Below are 16412 nucleotides of genomic sequence, written 5' to 3' on the forward strand. Positions count from 1 at the left end.
AGTTCAACGATAGGTATGGTGGATCATCCAAGTCGATCTGATGGTCAATGCCAGAGATTGAATAAGAAAATTGTTTGTATTTTGATTCATAGATTCGTGACATTTAAAGCTGTTTTTTTTAAAAATAAACTAAATTGTAAAAGAGAAGGAGAAGGAAAGCTTGCAAACAATGTGAATACAGAATTCCATACAAAATAACTTAAACGAAAATTTTCGGTGATCATTTTATAACCTTTTAAAGTTGAGTGATCAAAATGTAAACTTACTAAGTGTTTAATGACATTGGGTGTAGTTTACTAAAAAAATATACGGAACAAATTGTAAGTACTTATCTACTTACTGCATGAACAATTTAGATTTGATGTGTTAAAAAAACAAAAGGTATCATTAAAATTTAAAAAAACGCCACTTTTTTTTCACCGAAACACATATGATCCAAGCTATCCATTTAATATGTACAAATATATTTAAATTTTGATGTACATATTTTAAATTATACTCCACTTTAAATACAAACATATAAAACTCGAGCTGATGGCTAGCCTAAGATCAAATTCGTATGTGACGTGCGTATTTATTATATAAACATTTTAGATTTTCCATAAAAAAAATAATTTGATGTGTCCAAGCTATCCAAATAGATACAAACATGTTTAAAATTTGATCCAAACGTTTTTAATTATACTCCATGTCCGATTTGAGCTAACATTGAATTTTGAGGGTTCAATTATAAATTTTTTAAATTTATGGATTAATTTAAAATCTAAACCATATTTTGGGGATGTATGGTAAAATTAACCCGTGGTATTTATTTTTTCTAATAAATGTTTTCTTGGATTATATATTCCAGTCGCTTCTCTATCTCTCTCTCACTATTGATCCCTTCAATCCATTTCTCTTTCTCTCTCTATCTTTCAATTTTCCCGAGAAAATCTCGCATTTTCTCACCCGAGAGAAAGAGCCGGAAAATCGCATGATGAGGTAGTTTTTTTAAGTTTTCCGGAGTGAAAAGCAACTGGAAAGTAAGTTTATCCTCCGTAGATTACTCGTTGATCGGCTTAGACAAAGTTTAAAACAGTAATGTTTTTCTTCTCTTTTTCTTCCTCATTTTCCTGCGTTTTCTCGGTAGCCAAATGCAAAATATCGATCAATTTGTTTTACACGTTGCCATTTGCTTGAAAATTTGCCAACACGTTGTACGTTTTTTGTCTTAGTAACCGAATCTCGCCGTTTTTGCATAACTTGTTCTTTTAGAGACTATTAAAATTTGCATAGATTTTGATTTTTTTTCTTTCTTTATTACACTTGTGTAGGTATCTTTCTTGAATGCTACGATACTGAAATTCGCTATTAGTTTGTGGAAATTTTGAGATCAGGTTTGCATTTTTTTTAAAAATTGCTTTAATCGATTGTTTCTGTTACTCATTGCCAATTTAAAATGTAAATTTTACGGCTTTTGTTGTTTTTCTTTCTGTTTTTAGCTAGATTAGTTGGGTTTTGAAAAATGAGTTGGAATCCGAACATGGAAGTTCAGTACATCAACAGTAGCTACCTTTATAACAGTGCTGGCAGCTTTATGGAATATTTTGAAGGTCTTACATATCAACATGTCAATTTCATTTTTGACGGTGCTTCCCATCTTCAGGTACCAGTTATTATAAAAAAAATTTCCTTTTGATTTCCTGAAACGACTTCCTTTAGAATCTATGGTTTTCTTTTTGCAAATAATCAGATGAAAAATATGCCTATTTTCTGGATAAATTTGTCGTAATGATCCATTGGTTCGTTGCGGTATTTGCCTCTTAGCTTGCAAGAATATCTCCGGGTGTGTTTGAAGGATTTGAATCATATCCGTTGTACTATATTTAGATGTTTTATTGTAAATGAATTGCTGCAATTGGTCACACTCACATCCAAAAATGGATTTTCCATCTGCAGGAGAGTGCGTACCCATCGATGACTACAAGCTTCTACAAGTTTGGATTATCTGATTTTGGCAATAATATTTCATATTATGATCATAGTCCTAGTTATGATGGGAGTAACCATGAACCGTGCGCTGAAGAATATAGAAGGGCATCAGTGAATTCCCCATCAATGAGCAATGAAGAGACTGTAGCAATGAATGTGGAATGGGGAGGAAATGCAAATTCAACCTCTCGTGAAAACCCAGTAGATTGTAAGTTATCAGTTCTGCCTTTGATGATGTCCATAATGTAACATTTTGAAAGTTACAGTTCAGCCAAATATTATGTCAATGACATGTTTCAACAATGGTTTAACTGTCAAAATTAAGGATTCAATGCATTCATGATTGATTTGTGTTTTTTATTTCCTTATAAAGGCCATATCTAGCAGCTACAAGATTTTTGACTCTGTCCAAAGAGTCTGTTTTTCCTTGCTGATAGGTTCTGCCTTTTCTCCAAGATGGACTGCATAGAGTTGGCTGTCTTTTACTTTTGAGGTTTCATTTCCTCCTTTAGATCATGAAGTAAAATGCAGTCCTCTTTTCACCAGTCTGGTCTTTTTCGTAGGGGGAGTTGGTGGGTTCAGCTAAACAACATCTTAGCTAGTATTTTTAATTTAGCCATATTAGAATTTTGCAATATAACAGTGTCATGATCCTGACCTCCATGTGTTGTATCAACTATTATGACCTGGTCCTGTGCCGCTTAAGTGGTCAAGGCTTCCTGTATTCAAAAGCATATTCCTTGCCTCATTCCCTTCAGAGAAAACTACTTGCCACGTATAACAGCACTGATCTTGACTTGGATCTGCTGTAGAAAATTGAGATCAACTAGCCTGAAGTTATCAAGCTTCATTCAGTTGAAATTTTTGCTTGTTAACTGAAGCTTAAGTCTTGAACTTTGAGCTTTTGTTGCAGTCTGAGTTCAAATACCTCCCAAGTTTGATATGGCTTGGCTTTCATGCCTGCCTAGCTATGTTGGTGCATCATTCTACTTATGAGTATGCTCTCCCGTGCATGTCTTTTACTATGTGGTGCATAGTTGTTCCAATTGATTGACCAGGATGAAGTTATGTGGCTTACCTGAATTAGTTGAAAAAATCTATTAAAACAGAAGTTGGTGTTGTGGGGCTTTAATTAGTGTCAAATTTCTCTAATTATTTAATTAATCACAAATTTTTCTCTATCATTTGGATAGCACCTAGTCTTACTTAAAACTATATTTATCTGGGATTTTTTTTGAAAAGTTCTCACTCCAATGCTTCCCCCCCAAAATCTATTAAAACAGAAGTTGGTGTTGTGGGGCTTTAATTAGTGTCAAATTTCTCTAATTATTTAATTAATCACAAATTTTTCTCTATCATTTGGATAGCACCTAGTCTTACTTAAAACTATATTTATCTGGGATTTTTTTTGAAAAGTTCTCACTCCAATGCTTCCCCCCCCCCCCAAAATTTATAGGTCCACGGAGGCTGCAGAATGCTCAAGATTATCAGGTCTCTCTCTCTCTATTCTTTTTGTTCAATAAATGTGCATAATTCTCTCTTCATCCACCATGGATTTTCATGCTCACATATCTTAGTAGGTCATTTGCATCTGCTCCTAATTATTACTGAATCTTCTTAGTTCTTATACTGTCAGCATGACTGTAAATGCTTTTCAAAGATAAATACTTATAGAGCCTTACATCTAATTATATTTCAGTTCTATGGTTCAAAAAATTAAGTTCTATGGTTCAAAAAATTAAATGTAATTTGTTAAATTATGCAGGTCATTTGGCAAGATGGTGTGGATCCTGACAACATGACTTATGAGGTTAGATAAAGAATTCCAAACTCCTTTTTTTCCCCTTAAAATGTTTTGGAATCTATTAACATCCTTCAAGTTCAATCAATTCTGCTGAAAGTTGGAACACTGTCTGCTCATGTAACTTTTAAGTGAACGGTCACCTTTTCTTTGTAGTTATCCGTGAGTGGCTGTTCTTCTGAGCAAAGAATTTTCTTCCCTTTAAAGGGTAATTTTGATCCCTAGAATTCAAAATTTCTGGCATTGTTCCAAAGACCAGCTAGAATTACTGCATTAGTTGTCTAGACAATTATGTGGGTTTTCATACTGCTTTTTTAAGCCCCTTTGTATGTGCTCGCTTAGAGATGGATATAGAAGCTGTCAGGATGAGAGAACCAAGTTATAGCCTGTTGTTCTAACTGAAATTGTTAATATTAATAGATTAAAACATTGTAGTTGACTCAATGACTCCTTGTGTCTTTTTCAGTAATGCAGCAGCAAACATCCTTTGTAAGGATGTATCCCTTGTTTTAATGAACACAAGAAATAAATACATTTCTTACAAAATTTGGGTTGTGTATCTGTGATTCTTTTTCCCCTTTTCTTTAATTTTGATTAATCATTTCTGATTATGTTTCACTTCAGGAATTACTTGAATTAGGGGAGACTGTTGGAACTCAAAGTCGAGGCCTCTCCCAAGAACTTATTTCTTTGCTTCCGGTTTCAAAATACAAGTGCAGCTTATTCTCAAGGAAGAAATCAAGGAATGAGAGGTACATCATCTGCTTTCTCCATTATGTCTATTAAAATTTGATTCCCTTTTTACCCTTTGCCGGTTATGTTCTTCAACAGATTTTTAAATTGCAATAAATAACCCTAGTTCTTTTTTTTAAAAGTGTTTTTGATGTATAACTTTGCTGGCTGGCTTTAAGCTCCTTGTTTACATTTTACTATAAATCTATTGAGATTTAAGATTTGTCATTTGTTCCTCCTTCCATGGACCAACTCATTCTGCCTTGTTGTGTAATTATGTCGGGTCTCATAAAAGGGTCTTAAAGTGAAGCTGTTGATCTATTATCAGTTATTCTTAAATAGAGAGCAATCAGAAGCCCGAAAATGGTTCATAATCATGATAAGTGATTATTCATTTAATCAAGATGATGCTTTCAGAGTGTCTATGAGTGTATTTTGGGTCTCGAGTCAAATCTTTCTAGTTTCATATTCTTAATGAAACAATACTTGGTACTTAAATGTTGTTGTCTAATAAATCTAAAATGTCTTAACAATATTGAAATTAATGGTGGTAACATAGATGTATATATGTAGCTAATGGTGGTCAAACAGCAAACTCGCCTCAATAAGTATATTATTTTATTAAAACCCTCTTAGGATTGCCTTGTAAATGGTTCTAGGACACTTGACTGTTCTCTTTGTTCAGTCCTTCCACCATGGACACGTTTGCATCAGAAATATCAATTTGCACCTTTGCTTTTGATCGGCAGATCACTTATAGTGGTAGGACTATCAGTTGTGTCCATAATTCATTCTAAAATCTCCAAAATCCTTGTCAGGATTTGTGGAAAATGCCTTTCATTTTAGTCTTGTGAATAATTTGCATGCGGGTATTGGCACATCCTTCAAATACTCGAGTTCCGCAATTTGTTTCATTTTCGAATTTCCTCGCCTTCTTTCTCTCTAGCCCAAGGCATTGTGTTGGTGAATCTTATTATCATTGCTTTTAATTATTTTGGACTAGATGCGTGATTTGCCAAATGGAATATAAACGAGGTGAGAGACAGATTACTCTGCCGTGCAAACACGTCTACCATGCCGGATGTGGCAATCGATGGCTTAGTATCAACAAGGTAAACATTTTTTTCCTGATCAAACATAATGCCCGAAATGGATAAAAGAAAAAGAGAGAAGCCTTACAAACATTTTATCTTTATTTCCTTTAGGTAGCCGTTTTAAAAGCTTTATGCTAACCGCTGTTCCATTTCTCTAGGCTTGCCCCATATGTTACACCGAGGTGTTCGGGGATGCATCAAAACATTGATGACGAACTAATCATGGTTTCTTCATTAAATTTTCGCTTGGGTTTGGGTATTTTTCCTCTAGTATGAATATGCTTTATTTCGTTTTTTTTTTTTTTTTTTTTACTTTCTTGGAACAGAAGTAAGAGTTGAATTAGGTTTTGCAATAAATGAAAGGTATGAACACTGTAGAAAAAAATATGGGATGTTTTAACTAGAATATGTGGAGATTGTATAGAGAATTAGAGTTTTTCTTTTGATGTTTTTAGTCTTATTTTTCCAATTTTTATTATCTTTTCCTTATTTATATATATATATGATAATACAATAATATGAGCTCATCAGATTTTCGCATGATCTTACTTTACAGGGGTGGATTTTTAACATATTGAAAATTAAATTCAGGGTGAGATGGTTTTTCAATTAAAATTAGAATAAAATGTATGAAAAGCTATTATCTGAGCATTTTTCTAAAAATTATGTCCTTATATGATTATTTTAAAATACATGACAACTAAATCAAATATTGCTTAAAAAGAACAGGAAATGAAAGCATACTTTGAAACTTGATATACCGCATTTGGAAAGCTTTTATGTAAGCATTTTGGAAAAGGTTTGGTATTTAATTGATCACCTTTTCAGGTTTGGTATGAGCTTTCATTGGATCACTTTTGTAAGGGTTAGATGTTATATGACCATTTTAGAAGGTTTTTGTCATTATAAGATTAACCCTTAAATATGATATTTTGAATGGTTGTCATTATATAAGCAACCCTCTAATTTGAGTATTTAATATTTTTTATCACTTTGACCTTTAACTAAGGTTTCTAGAATCTTCAGTTTAGTTAGTTGAATTGAGAATTTATTGACATTGAATCCAAAATAAGGTAAAAAATTAGTTGACTTGCAAATCGATATAAATCAATTAAATTCAGTTAAAAGTTTAATTAAACTGGATTTTATAATTTTATGAATAATTTTAACCTAGGTTTCAATAGTTAAATTTTAAATAAAATTGAATTTGAAATGAAGTTGAAATAGGACGCATAAGAGTAGGCGTGTAATCGAGTCGAACCGAGCTTGAATACTATCAAGCTTGAGTTTTAGTTCAACTCAAGCTTAATTGAACATTTATTTTTAAGCTCAAGCTCAACTCATGATATCATTGAGTTTGAGCCGTTCGAGTCTAGTATTATGAACTCGAATTTAGCTTGACTCATTGCTCGAGTTGCTAGAGGTCAAACTCGGCTCGATAATTACCAAATTGAGTTTGAATTTTTTTCGAGTTGAACTTGAGTAACTTACGAGCTCCGGTATCTTATTTACACCTCTATTAAGCAGTAATAAAATATTTAGTCTCATTCATTATCATCTTAATCCTATAATTAAAAAAAGAAGAAGCAATTATTGATGAGAAATAGAATTGAATATTGATTTCTAAGCTCTCTGTTGCAAAATTATATTTTTATTTATATATATATATCAAGCACAACAATATATATGTATGAAATCTATTCTAAATTCATGTATGAAATCTATTCTAAATTCCCATAAAATCCAACAACTCTAGTTACTTCGATGACCAACTTGGGAACATTATTATTATTATTATTATTATTACTACTACTTAGGCTTTAATGTAGATATTATTGTGTACAAATTTGAGTAGCTTTGATCTTTGGTGGAGGCATTTTGGTGAATTCAATGAAAATGTGAACAAATATGGCAACACTTCCAACAATGGTGGCTAAAGTGGGATATTGCCATCCACTTGAGAGCCTTTTCAAAAATATCCATCCTCCAACTAAAAATATACCGGCGAATATTAGAGTAACCTACAAAAATAAAAATAAACAATCACCATATATATTAGCAAATCAATATATATATATACATATTTGTATTTTTTCGAATTCTTAAAATTTAATTTATTTGCTTTTAATTTTAAGAATTTAGTTCATTTACATATTTGATTTAAAAAAATAAAATCCATTTGATGCCACTGTTAACATAGCTCTTTTGAATTTGAATATATATTATCAATTAAACCTTAAAATTTTAAATTAAAAATGATAAGGGACTAAATTTTAAAATTCTGAAAAGTAGGGAAACGTCCCTAGCTCACCTTCCCTCCCTTAAATATTTTTGAAATCTCTCATTAGATTTCTGAAAGATTTTAAAAATTTTAATTAGGCTCTTCAAAACTTTTAAAAATTTTCATTAAATCTTTTTAAATTGTTGAAAATTTTAATTGAACCCCAAAATTTAATGAGGACATATTTAGAAAAAAAAAATCTTTCAGATAATTAAAATTATAATGTACTAATTTTGTATGATAAATTGATAATCTTACTATCAATGACTTTGTTGAACGACGAAATTCTGTGATTTCTTCTTCATCAAATGTGCCCGTTGCTGCAAAATTTTCCAGTAGTTCATCCTGGAATTTTAGCAACACAAAAATAAATAAACAATGAGCATTACAACTTTTATTGAGAGAGTTTTGTTGATTAATCAAAATATAAACAAAATAAAAGTTTAATTGTTGTTTTAGTTCATCTAGAAGTCAGGAATTCGATATTGGAAGGGTTAAAATAAAATTTTAAAAGCTCGGGGGTTCAAAGTTAAAAACAATTGTTTAGAGAGGGCTTAATTTGTATACTTTATAATTGAAAGGGACTAAAGTTAATATTAGGCTAATCACCCAAGTTTGAATGTCTACCCAAAATTTGAGAAGGTTTGAGCAAAAATGTTAGACACAAAAAATGAGTCTAAACATAAATTAGGCTTGTTTAAAACATGATTGGGCTCAAGCTCAAACATTCAATACTCGATCTCAGCCCTACCTAGTCTATTTTCTAAGTTTATGATATATTATATTATGTTATTTTTATATATAATATAATTTATAAATTACAAAAATTAAATCAATAATAATATATATACTGTAAACATTAAAAAATGTTAAATTGCATGTATAAAATTTTAATGAATAAAAAATATCGATGGACTAAAATGAACTTGGGTTAACCATTTACAAATATGAATGAATTTGCACAAAATTTTAGGCTCCTATTTTGAATTGGGTGAGGCTTGAACAAGTAAAAAGTGTGTTAATATCATATTTAGGCCTGATCTGACTGTCACTACCTATCCCCTCTAACTACACTCTTGCCCACTATGCTGAAATTTGAAATTTAATCTCTCGATTTTAATTTAATATTATTTGGCCTCTCTATTCTTAAATTGTAATTAGCATGCCCAAATTGATAATACCATTAATTATTGTCGTTAAAGTAATAATGTTAGATTTTTTTTTTATTATTTGGTTGTGCAATCAGGGTTACACAAAAACCCAATAACTCATGTTCAAGCATTAATAAACTCATATGTTTAATTAAATGCTTGCATTCTCTCTTCTTCTTTTTTTTTAATACATCATCACTTTAATCGCAATTACTATGTTATCGATATGGGCCCTACTAATATCATTATAAAAGTAGAATGATCAAAATATGTTAAATTAAAAAATAGAGAATAAACCCAATTTTTTTTTATAATAGACTAAACCCATATCTAGACCTAAAATAAATAAATAAATAAAGAATAGACTGAAAATTGGAAATTGAAAAAGAAAATTGCATGTATACCTTGGCAATGAACCTATTTCTACACCACTAGCAATGCCTTGATCTGATTCAGGCAGATCCTTGGTTGAATATCTCTTTATACGCACTACCACCTGCGTTATATTATTATGTTATTTTAAAAAAGTACAAAATTACAACAATTTTTTATATTATATTGAAGAAAATATATATATAGATATATGATATTTTTCGATGTTCTACAATGATATAGAGTTCCGATTGGATTTAAAGTTGAGTCAGATCAAGCTCTTAAATGAGGATTAGATCTCTCAACCCTGTCCCCTATATCTCCTTACATCCACCAGGCTCAAAACTATGATCTTAAGGCATCAATTTCTTATTAATCGACCCAACAAACGTTAGTAAACAAATGAATTTTTCGGATATATACACAAATCCGTGCATGCCAACTAAGCCAAAAATTCTTTAATTTGTAATTTCGATCGGCGTTAGATTCAAAATTTTGAATCTTGACAATTCAATCCCGAACATAAATAGAGGAAGGTAGTGACCTTGATCCCAAATTGATAAATTTATCATTTAATCTCTTTAAAATGTATGAAATTATAATTTAATATAATAAAATTACACTTTAATTCCTTAAAAATTTTATTATTTATTTTTTTACTATATATAGTGTATGTGTGTATGTAAAAACAATAGAGGTTACCTTGCAAGGTTGCATCTTCAAAAAAGTGAGTAAAGTGGGGAAGAAAGGTTGGTGTTTGGGAATAGCAATTGTAACATCATAAATTGCTGGAACAAAGGATCTCAAGCTTTGTACTGCTGTTACTATCCCCTGAATATTTATATACACAGAAAATTAGCCCAACAGTTAATAAAGGGTTAATATAATTTGACAATTCAGTTCACTTTGATACTTGTACTGTTTTTTATTCACTTTTGTTGAGAGGAGGTCGGACTTGTTCTAGGAGAAACTTTCTAAGTGTTGTCTGTCAAGAGTCAACCAACCTCTCAACGATGGAAGTATTGTGCTTGGAGTGTTTGTGCTCGATTTATTCTTGGATTTTGTCTCATGACTCCGCATAAACCCTTAACGGGTTCTCAAGGTGGGATTGCCTCACCCGTCAAGGAAATGTGAGCACAGTGATAGTATTCTTACTCACTAATGCCATAAATGGGCATGAGTTCAAATCTCATCAAGATCAAATGCTCACATTTCTTTGGTGGGCGAGGTGCTCCCACTCTATGAATCTGAACAGAGTTAGGAGACAAAATTTGGGGATAAAACCAAGCACTAACACCCGAGCCACAATACATTCACCATTTAGGGGTCCATTGACTCTCGATAGATAACACTTCAAAAACTACTCCCAAAGTTAGTTCGACCTCCCCTCAATAACTTTGATACCTGAACTTGGCAACTAAGTCCGTTTTGGTCTCTAAACTTAGATTTTCTCAAGATTTGATGATGTGACAATGTACGATTGTACCATATCATTAATTTTTTATATTTTCTAAGTTCAAGAACCAAAATGAACATAACTACAAAGCTCAAGTACAAAAAAGAACCAAAAAATATAGGTATCAAAATGAAATTTATTACCTAGTTCAGGGATAAAAAAATAATAATATTTTTATTAAAAAAAAAAAAACCTTGGTCTTGGGGATGAGGACATTCTTAGGGATGGGGTAGCCTTTAGAAGAAGCAAATGATTGAGCTTCAACGAGTTTATCAGCCGTTAAACGTGTTCCCTCCACAAATATTGTCATCCAAAACGGCGTCGGATAATCACTTAACGCTTCAAAACTTGACTGCCAATCACATCAAGTAGATTACAGTTCATAAATATATATTTATGGGGTTAATTCTACATAGCTTCCTCAAACTATGTTACAATTTTTAAATTGGTCCTAAAACATCAAAACATTATACTTGAAACCTCAAAGTATAATTATCTGTATCAATTAGACTCTTCCATCAACTTGTATGTTAAATAGCAGCTCAAATATGGCACGTAGCGCATTTAAAATACGTGCATACTTATTACATGAATATCTTCTATTTGACACGTTTTAAAAAAAATAATCATACTAAATTTTATTGGTGGTGTATGTTCTTTTAATACATCAGATTTGAGCTGCACATACAATAGGTACACGTGTTTGCAATTTAATTAATGTGTTTTTAAAAAGCTCCATGTCGTATTTAAACTGACATTTAACATCTAAATTAATGACGACTAAACTTATGTAAGGATCTAATTAACACAATACTAATATATCGGGGACTTAATTAAAATATTTTGATAGTTTGAGGATGTTTAGTAAAATTAACCCACATTATATTTATATAATGTGATGAGGAAAAAGAAAATTTAAATTACCTTCAATTTGCTTTCATCTTTTGCCCAATTTCTATCCAGGAAAATAGATTCTGAAAACCAATTTGTCCATCCAAACACCTGCCAATATTTATTTTATGGATAAAGCAATATTTAGTATATGAACTTAGCATTTTTTTTTAATTTGGTCCCCTTTTTTTGTTTGCATTAATCTCGAAACTAGGCAACTTTTCCCAATTTAGTCTCTGAACTTCGATTCTGATCAAGTGGGTGACATGATATTCTGAAATTACGTCAAGTCATTACTTGAAAGTTATTATTATTTTTACATAATATCTAAAAATTAACAAATATATAATATTTCCAAAAAATTTAAGTGATGATGTGACTTAAAATCATAGTGGCATGTCATTATACCTTATTGAAATCTAAGTTGAAGGACCAAACTAGAAAAAGATGCCAAATCTCGAGATTAATATCAGGGCGAAGCAAGAAAAAAATTTTAGGGGGTTAAAATTAAATTGTAATTTTATGATAGTAAAAATACAAAATTTAAAGAATTAAATCAAAATTTTATCATTTTTAAGTGGTCAAAGTATAATTTTACATTTACTAATTTTAAATTTTAAAAATTTTTAAGGGCTAAAATGAAAATTTTCTATTCCCTTGACCGAGTCACCTACCAACCCCTAGATTCGCCGTTTATTAATATCGGACAAAACAATTTCAAACACTAAAAAATAAAATAAAAAGTTATCTACCCTAATGTCACTTTATCCCTTTGTTTTTTCTCAAATCATTGGTTTTAGTGAAATTTTCACGAGAAAATTATAATAAATTAATAGATAATACTCTTTTCTTGTCGTTTTTCCTCTATTTCACTGGTAGATTTTTTTTTAAATATTTTTCCATTTCTGTTAAACATTTAGACTAAATATGTCTAAGCCTTAAGTACATAAAATATTTCATGAAGCTAACATACCACCAATAATTATTTTCCACAAAATTAAATATCATTTAAAGTACTTTTTGGTGTCACGAGAATGTAATATATCGTTTTTTTTAAATACAAGATTCACAATAATCACACTAGCAATAATATTTTTAAAATATTGTCTTATATGTCAAATCATCAAATAATTTAAATTTTTAAAAATATTCAAAAAATAAGAATTCAAAAAAGAAATTGTCAAAAATAAATAAAAATTAAAAAATCAACATAACGTACACGTTTTCATCAATATGTCCTCTATAAAAACAATAAACTAATTCCATTTAAAAAGTTGATAGTCAAATTTGATTATTTTTAACATATTGAGAGCTAGATTCAACTAAAAAAGAGTCAAATTGATAAAAATGTAAACGTTAATAGCTAAATTTGCTATTATACCTAATTTAAACAATAATTAAGCCAAGGTTGACAAAACTCACCGGAAGCTAGCGTGTTGTTTTCTTTACGATTGTTAGTGCACTACGAAGACAACCCACGCGCTGCCATAAAAATATATTATATAAAAATTATAATTAATAAAAGGTTAAAATCTACCATATGTCCTTGTACTCTTCAAAAATATTAAACTTAGTCCTTATATATCTATTTTTAGGAATAAAGTTCCTATACTTTTTAAATTTTAAAATTCAGGTACAATTTGTTAAACTGTTAAATTTATTTTGCTATTTGTGTGACATTTTAAAATTTAAAAATACTCACCTAGTAACAATGTAATTAAAAAATAACATTGTAGTAAACCTGAATTTAATAACATAATTTTAATTGTGATAACCGTTGGATTTAAATTTTGAAAGCAAAGAAATAAAAGGACTGAATTTTAAATTTACGAAGAATATAGTGACTTATGACATATTTTAACCTTAATAAAAATACGTAATAAATAAATCAATTTGTTTACCGGTAAAAATAAATTAAGTAATTCAAAGTTTGGTTAAAATATACTCCAAGCCCTTGTACTCTTTTTATATTTGAAGTGTACTCCCTTGCTTTTGTTTAGAGTTTACAATTACAAATACATGACTAAGTAACTCCAAATTAAAATCAAACTAATATCAACACAAATGGATTAAGAATCAAAATAGTCTAGATTAAGGCCCCACACATGGCAATTGAGCATTGTCTCGAACCTTTACCAACTGTACGAAAGCCTTATTGACAATCACTCTATTTTTCAAATTTCAAATTTCATATCCAAATGTTAATACCATTAAAATTTTTGTGTAAAATTCACTGATGCGACATTTTAAAATTTTAAAAATGTCAAACTATATTGTTATTTACCCAACTATGTTTTTTTCCTTTTTGGGACACCTAACTATGAAAAGTTACAAAATTGTCACCAAATTATTGGTAATTTTCCTTTTTGGTCACCTAGCTATGAAAAAATACAAAATATCACTCAACTATTTGATTTGTTCTTTTTAGTCACTAAATTGTCTTGGAGTTTTTGGATGTTTCCATTTTATGTTAGCCAGTTGGTGACCAAAAAAATATAAAATTAAATAATTAGGTTACCAAAAAATAAATTTACTAATAGTTGAATAACTATTAATATAATTTATCCTTTAAAAAATATCAAACTTGATAATCATATAAGAAAAACATTATAATAAACATTAATTTAATAAAAAATAATATTAACAATTCGATTTTCATATTTAAACCTTATTCTTCATATTTATATTTTTATATATAATTATAAAAGTGAAATGATATATGTATAATATATACAACTCTGTGTTTTTTGACTCAATGATTAAGATATTCAATGCTCTAGGTGTGGTCTGAATTCAAGTTGCGCTAGTCGCGTTGTTAGGGAGTTACCCTCCTCTTGTAATTAAAAAACTACCTGTGCTAAAATCCATGTAAGTAGCGTATCGGAATCTGAAACATGATTAGGCATAATAATTGCGTGTTCCTTCCCTGCAGGAGTCAGTAGAAATTGGTTATAATCGATTAAGTCAGTTTTATTGGTTTTAATTCAGTTAAGTTTGATTAAATTAGTTGGTTATCAATTGTTAACATTAATAATCGAATTAATCAACTTAATTAATTTAATATATATTGATTTTTATTTATTTTAAATATATATATATAATAAACATATAATTTAAATATAATTTTATAATATATAAAAATTTAGTTAATTAACTTACTTAATTGACTAAATCGATTGATGTTAAGCTTATTTAGTTAAATCAGTTAAATTTAAAGATCGTTCAAATTAATCGAAAAAATTGAATCTTAACCTTATCATAAATATAAAAATAATATAAAATATAACATGGTCAAGATAATTGCACTAATTTTTTTTCAATTTTAAAATACCTAAAAATTTATATGTTAATATTTGATTTAAAAAATGTCAATTATATACGTTTTTTTAATTTCTTGAAAATTATATGTTAATTTTTTACATTACATATTTGCATTCGTGCTTAAAATTTATTCATTTAATTACTATTATTATTATTATTATTATTATTATTATTATTATTATTATTACCCATCAACTGACAAGTTTTGGCATCCGTATGCACTTTAACCTGTAACAGGAAACCAAATAAATTATGACTACAAAAATAAATAAAGTGGGAACAATATATAACAAAAAAAGGGGTTAAATTTTACGGAAAGGCCTTCTACTATGTGTTTTTAGTAAATTTAGTGCTTTTATTATAAATTAATTATTTATGGTCCCTATACTTTTCGAAATGTATATTTTCAATCACGAAGACATGTGATGATATGACAGAGAGCTAAGGTGGGAGCAGGCAGGGCCTTACCTTTTTAGCTAAATGGAATAATAACAACTTTGATCCCTTTCAACTAAAAATAATTTAATTTAAGTCATTGTAAAATGAAAAATTTAACTTTCACCCCAAAATTTTTATAATTTTATTTCACATCATCATATTTAAAAAAAAAATCAAGTCAAATTATTTGACTAATTTGAAGAAAAAAAAGTTGATCTGGTAACTGAAATACACATTTCGAAAAAAAAATTGAAGATTCAAAATAATTAAATCATAGTAAAAGGACTAAATTAAAAAAATATATAGTATAAGAACCTTTTAAGTAATTTTAAGGAAAAATAATGCAAAAGAAAGAAAAGAGAACCTCAAAGCCAGACCACCATTCCATCAACCAAACAACCTCTAACCATAACAACTCCGTTATTGCTCCGTTAATTCGCCGGAATGTACTTTTCGACACCGGCCAGATTGTTAGATAACAACTCACCTGAAAATGTGTATATATAAGAATCGGCAACTATGAATCATGAATCGTGAACGAAACAAGGGAATTTGAATAATTACTTGGATGAGGTTGACGAGGATTCCGGTGAAGATGAATAACGAAATGAACGGAATACCGCCGACGATACCGGAAAATTCCATTGCCTCTCTGTGAGCGATTAATTGGTGGTATGGGAAGTAAACGAGAAGGTAAGCATCTGTATATATAAAGATTGTTGAAATGATGTTGGTCTTTTTTTCTTTGGGTAAACTATACTAGTAGTTACTCAACTATTAGTAAATTTCTCTTTTAGTCATCCAACTATGAAAAGTTACAAAATGGTCACTCAACTATTCAATTTTTTTTCTTTTTTAGTCATCAATTAACTAATGTAAAAATGGAAACAACAAAAAATTCAAG

At 29.6% G+C, this 16412-nt stretch overlaps 1 protein-coding gene and 1 pseudogene across 3 annotated transcripts; one reads left to right on the forward strand and one right to left on the reverse strand.

Moving 5' to 3' along the window:
• The first annotated feature begins 834 nt into the window (after positions 1-834).
• On the forward strand, positions 835-6044 carry LOC121204852 (E3 ubiquitin-protein ligase BIG BROTHER). 3 transcript variants are annotated; one of them, XM_041075546.1, is made up of 9 exons: positions 835-1077; positions 1314-1376; positions 1482-1645; positions 1939-2179; positions 3428-3462; positions 3737-3781; positions 4397-4524; positions 5508-5616; positions 5757-6044. In XM_041075546.1, exons 3-9 carry the CDS (start codon positions 1505-1507, stop codon positions 5805-5807), a joined length of 750 nt encoding a protein of 249 aa, XP_040931480.1. In that variant the 5' UTR covers positions 835-1077; positions 1314-1376; positions 1482-1504; the 3' UTR covers positions 5808-6044. The 3 variants fall into 3 exon arrangements, with proteins under 3 accessions (XP_040931480.1, XP_040931479.1, XP_040931478.1); XM_041075545.1 differs by having other exon boundaries at positions 858-1196; XM_041075544.1 differs by having other exon boundaries at positions 858-1022.
• Positions 6045-7198: 1154 nt separating this feature from the next.
• LOC121204851 (1-acyl-sn-glycerol-3-phosphate acyltransferase 2-like) lies at positions 7199-16181 on the reverse strand (annotated as a pseudogene).
• Positions 16182-16412: the final 231 nt, after the last annotated feature.

The sequence above is a fragment of the Gossypium hirsutum genome, chromosome A08 (assembly GCF_007990345.1).
Source record: "Gossypium hirsutum isolate 1008001.06 chromosome A08, Gossypium_hirsutum_v2.1, whole genome shotgun sequence".
Lineage (NCBI taxonomy): Eukaryota > Viridiplantae > Streptophyta > Magnoliopsida > Malvales > Malvaceae > Gossypium > Gossypium hirsutum.